The sequence below is a fragment of the Oreochromis niloticus genome, linkage group LG5, assembly GCF_001858045.2.
Source record: "Oreochromis niloticus isolate F11D_XX linkage group LG5, O_niloticus_UMD_NMBU, whole genome shotgun sequence".
Lineage (NCBI taxonomy): Eukaryota > Metazoa > Chordata > Actinopteri > Cichliformes > Cichlidae > Oreochromis > Oreochromis niloticus.
This window is the reverse complement of record NC_031970.2, coordinates 29,156,224-29,170,402: the sequence shown is the minus strand read 5'-3', so window position 1 is coordinate 29,170,402 and position 14,179 is coordinate 29,156,224. Positions and strand designations below refer to the sequence as shown.

The 14,179-nt window shown below is 43.6% G+C and overlaps 1 protein-coding gene across 36 annotated transcripts in view; it reads left to right on the top strand.

Moving 5' to 3' along the window:
- Window positions 1-14,179, top strand: part of magi1b (membrane associated guanylate kinase, WW and PDZ domain containing 1b) — a 135,577-nt gene that overhangs the window by 79,665 nt on the left and 41,733 nt on the right. For 34 of the 36 annotated variants that reach the window (XM_019358702.2, XM_019358693.2, XM_019358694.2 and 31 more), the window contains exons 4-12: window positions 894-1,136; window positions 3,869-4,094; window positions 4,850-4,932; window positions 5,518-5,553; window positions 8,260-8,317; window positions 9,223-9,347; window positions 10,452-10,571; window positions 13,013-13,198; window positions 13,370-14,026. In XM_019358702.2, the coding sequence (XP_019214247.1) occupies window positions 894-1,136; window positions 3,869-4,094; window positions 4,850-4,932; window positions 5,518-5,553; window positions 8,260-8,317; window positions 9,223-9,347; window positions 10,452-10,571; window positions 13,013-13,198; window positions 13,370-14,026 (1,734 nt within the window). The remainder of the gene's footprint in view (window positions 1-893; window positions 1,137-3,868; window positions 4,095-4,849; window positions 4,933-5,517; window positions 5,554-8,259; window positions 8,318-9,222; window positions 9,348-10,451; window positions 10,572-13,012; window positions 13,199-13,369; window positions 14,027-14,179) is intronic. The other 2 variants (XM_019358697.2, XM_019358696.2) reach the window with 1 other exon arrangement.

Sequence of the window (14,179 nt, the reverse complement as noted above, 5' to 3'; positions counted from 1 at the left end):
AGTCTATGCATGGTGTAAACCTGGGTGTTTTGCTCTTACAGAAAAGCAGAAACATTATCCTCTTGAATAATTCCATCATGTTTGACTGCAGGTTTTTTGCTGTTATTATATCTTCACATCTGATAATGTAAAGTTCAAACTATGAATCATCTGTAACTCTACCAGCTTCTAGAATTCAATTATTTTACCCTTTAGGTCTGTGAGCAGTGAGCACGGTTGATTAATTGTACTCAAGCCAATGCTAAATAATTAGACTAGCTCAGTATAGCTTATTTATATTTTGGAGCAAACACCATTCGCTCATTAAGACTGTGGCTTTAGATGCTGGTCTGCAGATGGTACAGTCTCTTTACCTCTGCCTGGTTACTCCTTGGATGAGCATGAGTGGTTTTCTGTATGTTTGATAACTCCTAATTTGAATTTTTCAGTTAAACCATAATGTTGCACTGGCACTGAAGAAATGGAGAGGATTTTTATGGAGGAGAGCAGGTGCTGTGCATGTGTCAGAGTATCTATTATCTGAGAAACTGGTGCTTAAGGTTGACTTAGAAAATATCAGCCTAATTAAGCTATAGCAGTAATAGAGTAACTGTTTAGTAAAAAAAAAAGGGGGCGGTGCTGCTTGTGAAACTTTTTTGACATTAAACACAAAAATAGAACAAAAGCAGTTTTGCTTTGGAGATTAACATTCTCCCACAGACAAACTCAACTTGACAATTTGCATACAAAGACTGTGACTAAACCCCCTTCAACACACACACACACACTCACACACACACACTTCACTCACACACAAACGGCCCTTCGACCCCTCCTCTTATGCCCTCCCACTACTCTTTTCTGTGTCTTTCTGATCCCCGCCCATCTTCCCTTCTGCCTCCTTCATCACCTAGGTAACTATTATGGGACACCCAAGCCACCAGTGCAGCCCCCCAGTGGGAAAGTGATTAGCAGTAGTGGTAACAGCGGTGATGCCCCACTGCCAGACGGGCTCAGCAGTAGCCTGCCGGGCTCACAGCACTCCACTCCCCGACGCTCCAAGTCCTACAATGACATGCGCAATGCTGGATTAGTGCCTGGAGAGCAGCAGCAGGAGGACGACGAGGACCTCCATGACATGAACAGCAGCTTTACAGGTACGTACGGAGGAAGGAGAGGAAATCGGATGGGCGGAGAATCTCTTATAAGTTTTGGTTGACACTCGAGTAACATTGAGCGTTGTATCACCGTGATTTTGTGCATTGAAGAAGCACTCTGCTGTTTGCTTTTAGTGAAGAGTACAACGGCATGTGTATAAATGACCATGTATGGCTCTGTCAGGACGCTGCCATGTTGAAGAAAATAACCCTCTGCTATAACACAAATGTATAATAAGAGCCACGGTTTAAACCATCTGCAAAGTTACATTTACTCAAGTCAGATTAGCAAGACATGAGGGAGACTGAAATGAATAACTCTAAATGAATAACCACTATAGTTGGTTAAAATTTTAAACTGATGAGACGAGAATATTCCATTATTGAGTCATGAAGGGAACACTGACAGAGCACTGTTTTTGCTGTGTACACTGAGTACATTAATACTTGATTGCTTGCTGATAATGCTCCTTTACATAAATTGGTGTTAGACTTCAGATAAGCGATCTGACAAAATAAGATCTTTTAAAGCATCTCAAATGATTTTCTGTTCATTTTTATTTCATTTTAACTCCATAAAAAATTATTAATCCGAAAAGTGTTTCATGGAGGAACTGATAATTGATTTCTATCCAATATAGTATTGAATACTATATGAGTGGAGCCAGAAAAGCAAATACTAAATAAAATAACGTGAATACCAAACCTACAAAGCGCAGTTGATTTGCCCGCACTAACGCCTTGGTAGCTGTGTACACAAGCTGTGGCACCACACAGTGCACTTTCATCTTCTCTGGCCAGCTCAGCACAGATGTGTGTGTCCTTCTCTCAAGCAGGGTGTGAGCTTGGCACCTGAAATCAAACAGCAAATGGTCAGTCAAGATGCGTGTAAGCCATGTTTTGAAGCCAGGTGTTAAGAGCAGCATTTTTGTCCCACATTCATTTGAATACAACTTTGGACAGAAGATAAAAGAATGGACCCAGAAGGCTGGCAGCAGACCCAAAGCTAAATTAAATTTGCCTTCTTTTCACAGACAAGACCCAAAGTGATACATCACATCTGACACTTCTAAATGCTTCTCCGCATTTTCAAAGAGATCTTTCCTCTTTCTCACACTTTGCCTGTAACCAGCTAGCAGCTTTGGTTGTTTTTAACTCCTCCTTGTTTCGCGGGACTCACCGCTCCTTTAGCTGATTTGGACACCAAAGCAAACAGACCCTGCAGATCAGCCTGAGAATCACTTTCTTTCACTCTTTTATTTTGGAGGGGAGAAGCGGGGGCAAAAAAAATCATTTGAGAGCTGATGGATAAAGTGGGAGGCGAATGCAAGTGGAGAGAAGGTAGCAGGAAATTAAATAGAAAGAGGGAGTGACTGGGAAAGAGGGCAAGTCTAAAAAAGAAACGACTGCAAAGTGAGAAAGACACAAGCAGGGGAGGTTTTTATACTGTGAAAAAGGATAAGCTCAGAAAAGAAGTAGGAGAAAGCACAAAAGAAGTGAAGAGAGAGAAAGAGCCCTTTGCTGTGGAGAGGGGCTGCAGAATACAAGAACTTCTTTGATTGGTGAGTAAGTGGTCTCTGGCTCTGACTACGTCTGCTGCCTGCGTATCTGCATCCACACATGTAAAATAGTGCCATCTGGCTGCGAGCAGTAGACCTGAGCAGACGCCATATGTGAAATTGATTTTAGGGGGATAATAGTCCATTAAATTAGGTTTAAGTTGGTAAAATGACAGCAGTGCTGCTTGTTTGACATTAAAGAAATGAACTGGAGTAATTTGGGGGGTTTTTTCTTGTTAGTTGGTGAGTAGGAAATTTAAAGAGTTTCAGCCTTAATGCTGTGGCTGACATGTGTTTTTCAAATGTGGGACCAAAAGTTGTTTAACTGTCTGTGATTGTGTGACAAGTGCCACTCAAGTGTGAGTGTGGAAATGAAGCGGCAGGAAGCAAGGTGCTAGCACTTTCAAGGCGTGAACTGCCCACTCAGCATTCTTTGCTGAAGGAAGAAAGAAACAAGCCCAAAGTACATCTGTCTTTAGGAAGTCACTGGGCTAAATGGAAACATGCTATAGCAACATAACTGATTTCATTCAATAAATAGGTGCAAAAACTCATTGAAATGAGGCTTTCTTGTCGTCTAGTTGTGGATTTTTACAGCCTCATGAAACATTTTTTAGTCTTTAAATTATTCAGACTGCTCAGGCAGGAGATATTTTTATTGCTGTGGAAATTTTAAACATTATAGAAACACAGTAAATGACTGGAATTCTTCCAAACTCCCATTCAAATTATGTTTCAATAATTCTTAATGTATTAGGAAATGTATTTTTTTCTATTACCACACAGACTTTAAGGTTACATGATAGACTGTATCTTGTGACGATACTTAAAAACCGGTGTAATCAACAGGAGCACTTGTTTGTTTGAAGACAGTTGTTTTTAAAAAAAAATTTCTTTAGTTGATCTCATGATGCGTTCCATTTGCCTCGGCCATCTTCCAAAGCAAATGGAATTTCCTAATAGAGTACCTCCTAGTAACCCTAACCCTAGTCCGGCTGACAATTGCAACTGGTAGCTTGGAAATCCCAGCTTGAAATGGAGCGCACTATTGTCTCAAGGTTAACTCATTGTTTTCACAGCTACTTGTTGCTCTTTGAAAGTGTTACTGGCGTCCTTTAGTTGAAAGATTTTTGACACCACGCTGTGTGTGTTCTGGGTTTCTTGTCCCTCCAGGAGACTCTAGTGAATTAGACGAGATTCATCACTCGGTGCGCCCTTTCGCCCCCCGCCAGAGTGACCTGTCCTACGCTGGGACAACCCCCTCACCACCGGCCACCACGGAGAGCACACAGCAGACACACACTCACCTGAGCCATCCTCCCCCAGAGGATCCGCTGGGACCTCTGCCCGACAACTGGGAGATGGCCTATACCGAGAACGGAGAGGTCTATTTTATAGAGTAAGTACCAAAGGTCGGATTCAAGTAGTACTTAATCTTAAATCAGATATTATCAGTGTTCAGTGTCAATGTGGCTGAATGAAGCTTCCTTTCATTTTGATTAAACTTTGTTTAAAATGGGACATGACTTTATCTAACGTGGACATTTTCTCATGGCTGACTCTCTTTCTGTATTAACCGTCGTCTGCACTGTCTAAACCAGATCCAGGTTTCATCTTAATGCGACAGACGTGTGTCGCTGTGGAGAGTACTCGAAGGCTTTAGGAATCATGAAAGTTTAAAGAATCCAGCATACATTACCAACAACTAGATGAAGCATAATTCAGGATACCAAAGAGTTCCTCCAGCATCGCTCCTACAGCCATGAACCTTTAACTAATTTAAAGTCTGCAAAATAGAGAATTAGAGAGAAATTTATTACAGATTACCTGGTCATGCTTTCTATCTATGATGCCTTACTCCTTGTTGTTGTTACTTGTTAAACAGATTCAAATAGATGTGAAATTCCTTAATATGAGGCATTAAACTTTAGATATCGACTGTAACTTACTTACAGTTATATTGTTCTTTTTTTAGGATCCTTCCACCTCTGTTATTCTTCTCTACACCCATTAAAACGAACAATCATAATGTTCTTTTTTACTTTTATTAACATAGTAAAAGCATTTGCTCAGATTTAAATCTGTTTAATCTGAGCAATATAGCTACCCTCTAATAATTTGTCTTGTCTGGCCTGTCTTGTGTGTTCTGCTTAGCCACAATACAAGGACGACTTCCTGGATAGACCCTCGGTGCCTGGACAAACCTCAGAAACCCCTGGAAGAATCTGAAGATGATGGTACGTGTCTGTCTGTCAATGTTTGTGCAAAATCTTCTGTAAGCTAAAAGAGGTGATATTTTTTCATTTGTTTTGTTCTGTTGTTTCGTGCATGTTTTTCTACACCGTACCCAAAAACTCAAACGCTCATAACACATCTGAGAGGTTCACCCTTTTAGTCCTTAGGTGTCAGTATTGGGTCACAGAAAATGGTGTGCAGTCCACTGGCCGGCGCCACCTTTGGTCTTCTTCCAGCTGTTTCTTGGGGCAACAAAACCTACACCTTCCATTAATTGACTTCCCCAATCTTGTAGCCTATTGTTACAGTATACAGAAAAAGAAAAGGTCACAAGCTCAACTCCATTATGGTGTCAAACCACACTCAGAGATCCAGTCGTTAGTGCCGCCTGATTTTAGTAAACATGGTTTTTCAGAGGAGGTTGTTGCTCTGGTTTTGGTTAAATCTTGCCACCCAGTGTCCAGATGTTGTTATTACAGCCGCCTAACTCACAGATGTTTGTCTCTCTGCTTCCATCCACCCCTCCTGCCTTTGTCTTCCCAACAACAATCCTGTGGCGCTGCTGTGCCGTCCACTTGACTGAGTAGAAGGGGTACATACAGAGGAGCTGGATAATGACCTAGGTAGGAACTTCTCTCATCTTTTCTTCACTTGAAAAGCTGAAATTGGAGTTTGACACGTGTCAGTTAGGTGACTGTGACTTTAATCATTCAGAAATGACACATCATGACAATTGTCTGTCTTTCCATTAGCACGTGGGATTTTTAAATGTGTATTTGTATGTGCCTTGAACATAATTGTCATCAAACACACATGCCACCAGCCATGCAGGTGTCACACTACACAGCCTTACAAAACACTCCCACATCAGAAGGCCATCATTTCAGACATAAGAGGCAAAAAGCTGATCCAGAGAAGATTGTTGTAATGATGGTTTCCTAATGTGCCTGTCTGAGCCAGACAGCTACAGGCTCTTTTTCCTGATGCCCATCAGCACACTAACTAGCCTCTCAGACAGAGCGGTGAGGCCACCTGTGCAGGATAAATGGTGTCTGGAGATGATGCCCCGCACTGTTATGCACCTGTAATGAATTATTCCATTAGAGGAAATATATCAGAATAATGATTGACATGTTTGGACTTCACTTGGGGGTACACAGTGCAGTACAAGGGGGGGAAATATAAACGCCCACATCTAATACTGTGATGAAAATCTGCAAGAATGTAGTATGTTTTCATCACTGTCATTACTGCTTTAGTAAATATATTCTATATTAGCACTGTTTAAAATGGTTAAATGTAATATGAAAGGGTTCAACTACAGAGAAACGGCTTCGCTCTTTTTTTGTTTTTTTGTGTTTCCAGCAAAAAGCAATAAAAGCAGGAAAAAGAGAGCACACCAGATCCAAACAGGTTGATGAGATGCTGCCAAGGAAAACGGAGAATCTATCACGCTTTTATTTCTTTATTTTTAAACCCACTCCAATTGCTAAGCATCAACAGCTCCCGTGTTTAAATCTTCAGGTCAGACAACTCCCCCCCCCCCTCACCGACCCTGTCCACAAGACATCCTCAACTGGATGAACATGCTCAATAATTATCGATCGGCGCCCTCCAATGCAGGTGGGCACAGAAACCGCAATTAAATCCTGCTCTCGAAGGAGACGAGCAGACGAAAGCCTTTTTATGAACGCCGGCGCGCATGCCCGAATTCTCACGTACACCCACGTGCGCAAGAAGTGCCTCTCTGTGGCAGACTCTTCCTCCAGAGAAATCAATCACAGCACTATATCAACAGAATGAGATGCGAACAGTTAAACACGGAACTCATCACGCTCGACTCCCCCTCGAAATCACAATGTGTTCTAGAAAGTGGGAAGAGGGACACGGGGTGAGAGCAAAACACGGCTTAATGAGCGACGACTTTCTCTCCCTTTGTCTTTGCCGTTGTCATCTGTGTTTCCAAACACACCGAAGCCAATGCCAGGCTTTTAGTAGGTTTGCAGCACAGAACGTCCTCTCTCTGCGCTTATGCACACACACACACACACACACACACACACACACACACACACACAGGTGGTCCTCCCGGAGTGGAACTAGTGCAGTGTGAAATAACGTGGGTGATTAAAATTTTTGCGTGACGCCAGGCAGGACCGCATTCCATTTAACGTTCCAGTTCAAAACATCTAAATGATAATTTACCGTGCTCGCCTTGCGCGTTCACCCTCACGACATCTCTTTCCCGTAACCTTGCATTTCTTCTTTGCCGCTTGTCCTTTTAGATGCACTTCAGCAGGTGTCGAAAAATACGAACCCACAGAAGCCCGAGCTGCTTACACGCACGGAGCTGCTGGCTCTGGTTTCACTTACAAATGATAAATTAATATGTAGACCGCGGCGGCGTGTTTATGTGTGTCTGCATCTGCAGCTGATTCCACTCCAGCCGAAGTCCTCCTTATTAAAAAGCAGAGGGAAGCTCTCCAAGTTGGATGATTGTAATTACCATCTACTTGCACGCAGGGCAGAGTAGAAATTGGCTGAGGGTAATAATATGTAGAACTTATTCGTCACAGGAGAGGATTACCGGACAATCTCTGTTTGTAGCCAATTAGAATCCTCTGACATTATCTGTGTGGAGGATGGCCAGGAATCAGTGCTGCTAAAGAGCCTCGGTGCCTTTGTTTAGCCAAGGACAGGTACTTTTCGACCATACCTTTCCAGCGCGCTGATTAGAGATGTGTGTTTCTGTGTGATATTCTGTAGAATGTTGTTTTTCTTCTGTATGAGGGGAAAGAAAAGAGCAGCCGTTCACTCAGAAACCAACCAATCATCTCACAGAATTTAGTACATGTCTTTTCAGCTCCAGTGTATTTTGCACAAAGGTTTCTAAGCCTGGAATTTTCCACCTGCTTCCTGTCATTTATAACTTTACCTGCCTCTTCTTCGTTGCCTTTTTTTTCTGTATTTCTTCCCACTTCCCATGCTCCTGTCCACTTCCTTCTCACGGTTCCCTTCTCCTGCGCCTTTCATCTCTCTACCCACCTCCCCGCATTCATACATCCACCTGTGCCCATGGGGGTCTTGCTCTGTTCTTATCTGATGGGTGGAAATGTCAGCATTGTGAGGGGACAGAGGTGAGAACAGCCAGACAGCCTGTGAAGCTGTTGAGCTGCTCTGGCCTCGGAGACTGACTGACGGGCCGATTACAATGGCGTGGCAAAAGGTCTCTCCTGGCTTTGCCTCAAATGGCTCAATACACGGCTTCCTGCAAGTCAAGATTTACTTACTTCCTTTGTCTCACTATCTTTTTTTTTTTTTCTTTACAGAACTTCCTCCAGGATGGGAGAAAATAGACGATCCAGTGTATGGAGTCTACTATGTTGAGTAAGTGCACAGGCTGACGTCGCAGAAAAATCTAGAAATAGCTCCCAGCTTCTTCTTCATGTGCATAAATAGAAGTACATCCACACATTTCTTTTTTTTCTTTCAAGCAACAAAAACTCTTAACCTCACTGCTAATGGAAGACATCACAGACAGATTCCTGCTTCAGCTATTTCAGTCCTTTTGTGTTCTGGAAAATGTAGGCCATTTTGTTTGTGTCATTAACATTCGGAAAAAAATGAACAAAAATATGCAGCGAGCGTGTTTGTGCGAGCACATATGTGCGTATCTCATATTGTGTGAAGACCCTGGGCCTCAGCATTAATACAAATATGTTTCATGCATTTTTTTTTTTTTTTTATGTTGTTCAAAGCAGCACCTGTGGGCCCAAGGCTGTGGCATTTCTTTTTTTTTTCCCTCTCTCTCTTTGTTTCTGCAATATTTTTTCTAATATACATTATTCACAGTTTCCTTCATTTGCTGTATAATGTGGCGCTTTCAGGTTCCATTTTTCAGTGCTAGTTAGGTTAGTAGGAAACCTCCCAGGCTGTAATGTGAAAGATGTTTGTGGTTTCAGCGAAATTAAGCCATCAGCACAAAAGGATTTATTTGATGTGATTTGTAGGCACGGCTGTGTCATGTGCATCTCAAAGAGAGGTTGCTGTGTAAGCGTGGGTGTGGGTGCATTGTGCCACCATGTATTAATCAAAGCTTATCGCCATGTTTCTCCACTCCCCACCCCAATGCCCTCGCCCTTTGTTGACCCTCTCCCGCTCTGCTGTTACCTTATCCTCTTCTCCGTGTCCCTGCTGTGCTCTACTCTCCTGCTGATCTTTACACCCCCCCCCCTAACATCTTGTTCTGTATTCTTATGTTCTTTTCATCCACTCCGTCCACCGTCCCAAAGTCATATCAACAGGAAGACCCAGTATGAAAATCCGGTGCTAGAGGCTAAGAAGCGCAGGCAGCTGGAACAGCAGCAGCCTCAGCCCCAGAGCCAGCAGCCACCTGAAGGTGAGCGCTACATCCGAGGTTCGTTCACAAGCCCCCACCAGGGGCGTCATTTTCTTTCTTTCTTATTCATGTGTATAAATGAGTTGCCTCCATTCTCTGTGTGTCTGTCTCTGTGAGTATGAGCGAGTGTGACTTTATCTGCCAATGCCTATTACTGCTACAGTTTTATTTTTGCTGCTCCTGCCTTATGATTTGCTAAGTGCCCTCCCATAAAGGCATAACTATTATTTGCGGCTGCACCACGCAGCCTTTTTGAAGTTAATTTCAGTTTTCTGTGCTACCTTTTGATTCTCGTTTGCTTGTTATAAATTGGACGAAGGTAACCACAGGTAAGTTTGGCTCCCACCTGCCTGCTTAAGAGCTGGAGTGGAGACCCTTAATTTTGTGTTACTTAATAAAATGCTGCCAGTTGTAACACTAATAAGAACTCTTCCCAAACACTTCTTCTGAGACAGCTGCCCAAAACCAAGCAACGGGTAGCTCAGTGTTGCTCTTGCCCTCCTTTCTTTGCATATTCACAGGACACCCTACGGTGAAATTAATTGCAAATGAAGGTCAACTCAAGAGGGAATTCTCCTATTGCACTCCACATTCTGCTCATTCAGCATAAAACATTAGATTCACCCCGATTACCTGCTGATTTTTCCCCCAATTGAAGGTTGACTCTCTCTGCAAAAGATAAAAATGAAAAAAAAAAATCTGTTTTTTGACACGTGTTTACTTCATCTATCTGTTATGAATATTATGACAAACTGCAGTCTAGCAAGGTGATTAATCAAAGGTGGTAGTCAGTCAAGAAAAAGGGAATCAGTTGTTCTGGTTTCCCACACCACCAGTTTTATTGAGAAGAGAGATGCGAAACCATATTAATGCTTGTGTTCATACTGAGCTCAGTAGTGAAACATGAATCTGTAGTGGGTAGAAGGCTTCACATCAATCTTTCATCCACTGTAATTAACACGCTGCACAGTAGTTCTGTCGGCTTCATCGGAGCTGCATTTGCTTTGTTGCAAGCACACAGCACAGCAGGACGTGTTGTCTTAGCCTCAATTTCGTTCAAGTAGGACAACTTTGCACCTGTCTAGACTCCATCTCGAGAATATGTGCCTCTCGCTGTTGCAGAATGGATCGAAGACTCGACGATGGCAGGGGCTCCGTTGGCTAGCTATGCTACCAACCACCAGGAGACCTACAGGGACCCTCAGACAGGGCCCGCAGTGCCCAACGCGATGGGACAAAAACGTAAGTTGTCATCCTCGGAGAGCTAAAGCCTGCAACCAAACGAAATGAGGATTATGCATAACTTTTTTGTTTCCAGGCGGCGTTACCCAGAGCGACTTATTATAAGTTAAACAAAATTCATCTTTTACAGCTTAGTTTGTTTTCCTGTGCCAGCGCCTCAGGCCCTGTTTGAGTTGTCGTGATGGAGGACCAGAGCTGAACTGACACTGTAAAGCTGCTCTCTGTATAAATCACATCATGCATTTTTTATAAGTCAAATTGAACTCGCGTGACACGTGCACTAAACAAAATTTCGTCCAGTCTGCACATTTTTACGAAGACACGCTCTGCCGAGTGCCCTTCCATAAATGTGCTCTCCCTGTGTTTATCGTGGCAACGTGTTGATTCTCAGGAAACCTCTGCTGTGTTGTTCCACATAATGGCCTGATTTCACCCATCATTTAGTGACACACACACACACACACACACACACACACACACACACACACACACACACACACACACACACACACACACACACACACAAATAAAGAGTCTCGCCGTTACAGTGGGTTTCCTTCTCCTGGTTGCCAGCTCCTTTTATACCGGCCTCCCACTAGCAGCTTGTCTAATTAGCACAGCCATGGCAGAAAATTAACTGCCTCACCCTGTCTCTCCCTCTTACTCTCTCTTGCTGCTTTGTCGGCAGCCTTTTCCTTCTCCCTCATCGATCTCTTTATTTTATAGCGCACATTTGCCGTCTCGCTGCCTTTTGTCTGGTCCCACCCAGCTTTCTGCTTTGGTTTAGCTGGTTGGTGCTGTCCATCTTTTTGTCTTACCCCTCCCTCCACACCCCCAGTCTCAAACTCCTGCTAGCCCGACTGTGCCGGCACTCCATATTACTCCATAGAAAGACATCACTTTTGAAAAACACTTGCTTTTTATGTTCCTCCCGCTTCCTGGTCTGTTCTTACATCTCTAGATCCCTGGTGGATAAAGCCACCCATATCAGCAGACAGTTTAGTTACATTTTCCCTAGTCTAGGACAAAAAAATCCAATTCAAAAGGCACTGGGCATGAAAACACACATGCATGTAGACAATAAAACGCAAGGGCACAGACCGACTCCAAGGGTAATGCATTTTTCATTGAATGCGTAAGCTGTAGCGCTGCCATAACCTAATGTGGTGCTGCAGGTCACCACACAGACGTTCCTTTAGTCTTCATCAACCTCTCCCTTCTTACTTTCTTTTCTGCCAACATCTCCTCAATCATTTATGTATCCGAAGTATTGTGCGTCTGGCATGCATCGTGTCCTTTAATAGAGAAGCGGAGCTCAGCCTGTGCCTGTGTATTCATCTGTTTGTTTTTCATTCCTAGTAGAAAGGATAAACTTTATCCTTAATGCCGTATAATTAGATAGCAAAGTCAAGAAAAAGAGAATCGAGTTTAGATGTCGTTGTCGTCGTCTGAGCAGTTGTTCTTTCACAAGATCACTGTCAAATTTTTTTCATATAGATGTGTCTCAGTTAAACCCTCACAACCAGTGTGGAGTGATACAGATGTCTTCTCAGATGAGATTTCAGCAGCTGATTGAAACAAGCCGGAGACATCGCTTATGCCAACACGACGGTCATGTGACCTTCATCTGAAGCAATGTCATTGCTATTCAGGATACAGATATCTGGTGCGCCTGTTGTGTCTTCAAATGCCAAACCACCAGTGAAAGCATATTAGACATTCAAAGAGCTGAAGTGGTATCATGTAGTTTATACTATTTTGAAATAAGTTCTTGTCTAAACTGTTTTTTTTTTTATCCCATCACATCATCACGTTGTCAATTAAAATTATAAGTAATAAATGATTCATTATTATCAAAAAGTTAATATGGACTGACTCCAGTGGCGATAACAGTAGATGAGTTCAGATTTAAAGGCTTTGCATGTCTATACTCGGGCTTCTTATTTCCAGTCTTGCTCAAAGTTTCACTGAGTTGCACGCGCTGAAGAAAGTCATTCAACCATACTCAGTCTTTTCTATGTGAACTTTTAATGTGGTTGCCAAATGGGATCAGTTAAGCCTTCAGTTTGACTTGATGCTTATGATTCTGTTCATTCCCTTTAACCTAATTAATCATTTTATTGTAATAGGTCTGTTTTGATTGATGATGCACCACGTGAGCAATCGCCAAGCAGTAACTGTTGTCCTTAGCTGTACTAGACAAACACCAATCAGAGAAGATTAGTTGTGCATTAAATGATACCTGTTGCAGTGGTTGTGCAGACATGGTTTGACACAAGTGAGCAAAGGCTCTTCACTGTAGCAATAATGCTTTACCTGAGGAGGTTTAGTAGCTCCAGGGCTTTGCAAACCGAATCCGACTACTGCTTAACCCAGTTCTTGAGTCTCTGCTGGGGCATCCAGTGTGATGAAAGCTGAGCTATCTGTGTCTGTGTGTTCAGGAGGGAAGCCTTTCTTTACCAGGAACCGATCTGAGCTGAAGGGGACGTTCATAAATACCAAACTGAAGAAGAGTCGTAGGGGGTTTGGTTTTACTGTTGTGGGAGGGGATGAGCCAGATGAGTTCCTGCAGATAAAGAGCCTAGTCCTAGATGGCCCTGCCGCCCTTGATGGCAAGATGGAGACTGGTAAGTATCCTGTGTTTATTAACAAAGTTTACAAAGGGTGGCTGAATCAGGTGACCCTGATTTGGATACGCAGACATGGATGGATGGATGGATGGATGGATGGATGGATGGATGGATGGATGTCCTACTTGACAAAAATAAATGGACTTCATTCTTTCTCACCCCTTTAAGGTGATGTGATTGTGAGTGTTAACGACACCTGTGTGCTCGGCTACACCCATGCTCAAGTTGTGAAGATCTTCCAATCGATTCCAATTGGTTCCATGGTCAACTTGGAGCTGTGCCGTGGCTATCCGTTGCCTTTTGACCCCGACGACCCAAACACCAGCCTGGTTACCTCAGTGGCTATCCTCGACAACAAGGAGCCCATCATTGTCAACGGCCAGGAGACCTCTAACAGCTACGACTCGCCGTCCAGCCACGGCAGTCAGAACAACAACGGTCCAACCAACAGCGGGGTCCCCATCAACGGCCTCCCCCGACCCCACAGCCCCTCCACAGAGGTGGCTTCTGATACCTCTTCCCAGCATGGCTACCCTAGTGATGTAGTCACCCTGGCCTCATCCATCGCAACGCAGCCAGAGCTCATCACCGTACACATGGAGAAAGGAGACAAGGGCTTCGGCTTCACCATTGCTGACAGTCCCGGTGGTGGGGGGCAAAGAGTGAAACAGATCGTGGACTACCCACGCTGCCGCGGTCTCAGGGAGGGCGACATCATCGTGGAGGTGAACAAGAGAAATGTGCAGAGCATGTCCCACAACCAGGTGGTTGACCTGCTCAGCAAGTGTCCCAAAGGCAGTGAGGTCACCATGCTGGTGCAAAGAGGTGAGTGAAGGCTAACTTCTCTTTGTGTTCACCGCCGTGTCAGTAAATTTGTCATTCGTCTAGTAAATTGTGACAGCAGATGGAGATGAGGAAGGTGTCGGTAGCAGGTGTCAAGTAGAAATGCGGCAGTTTCTGAGTTATGTGCCCATATGT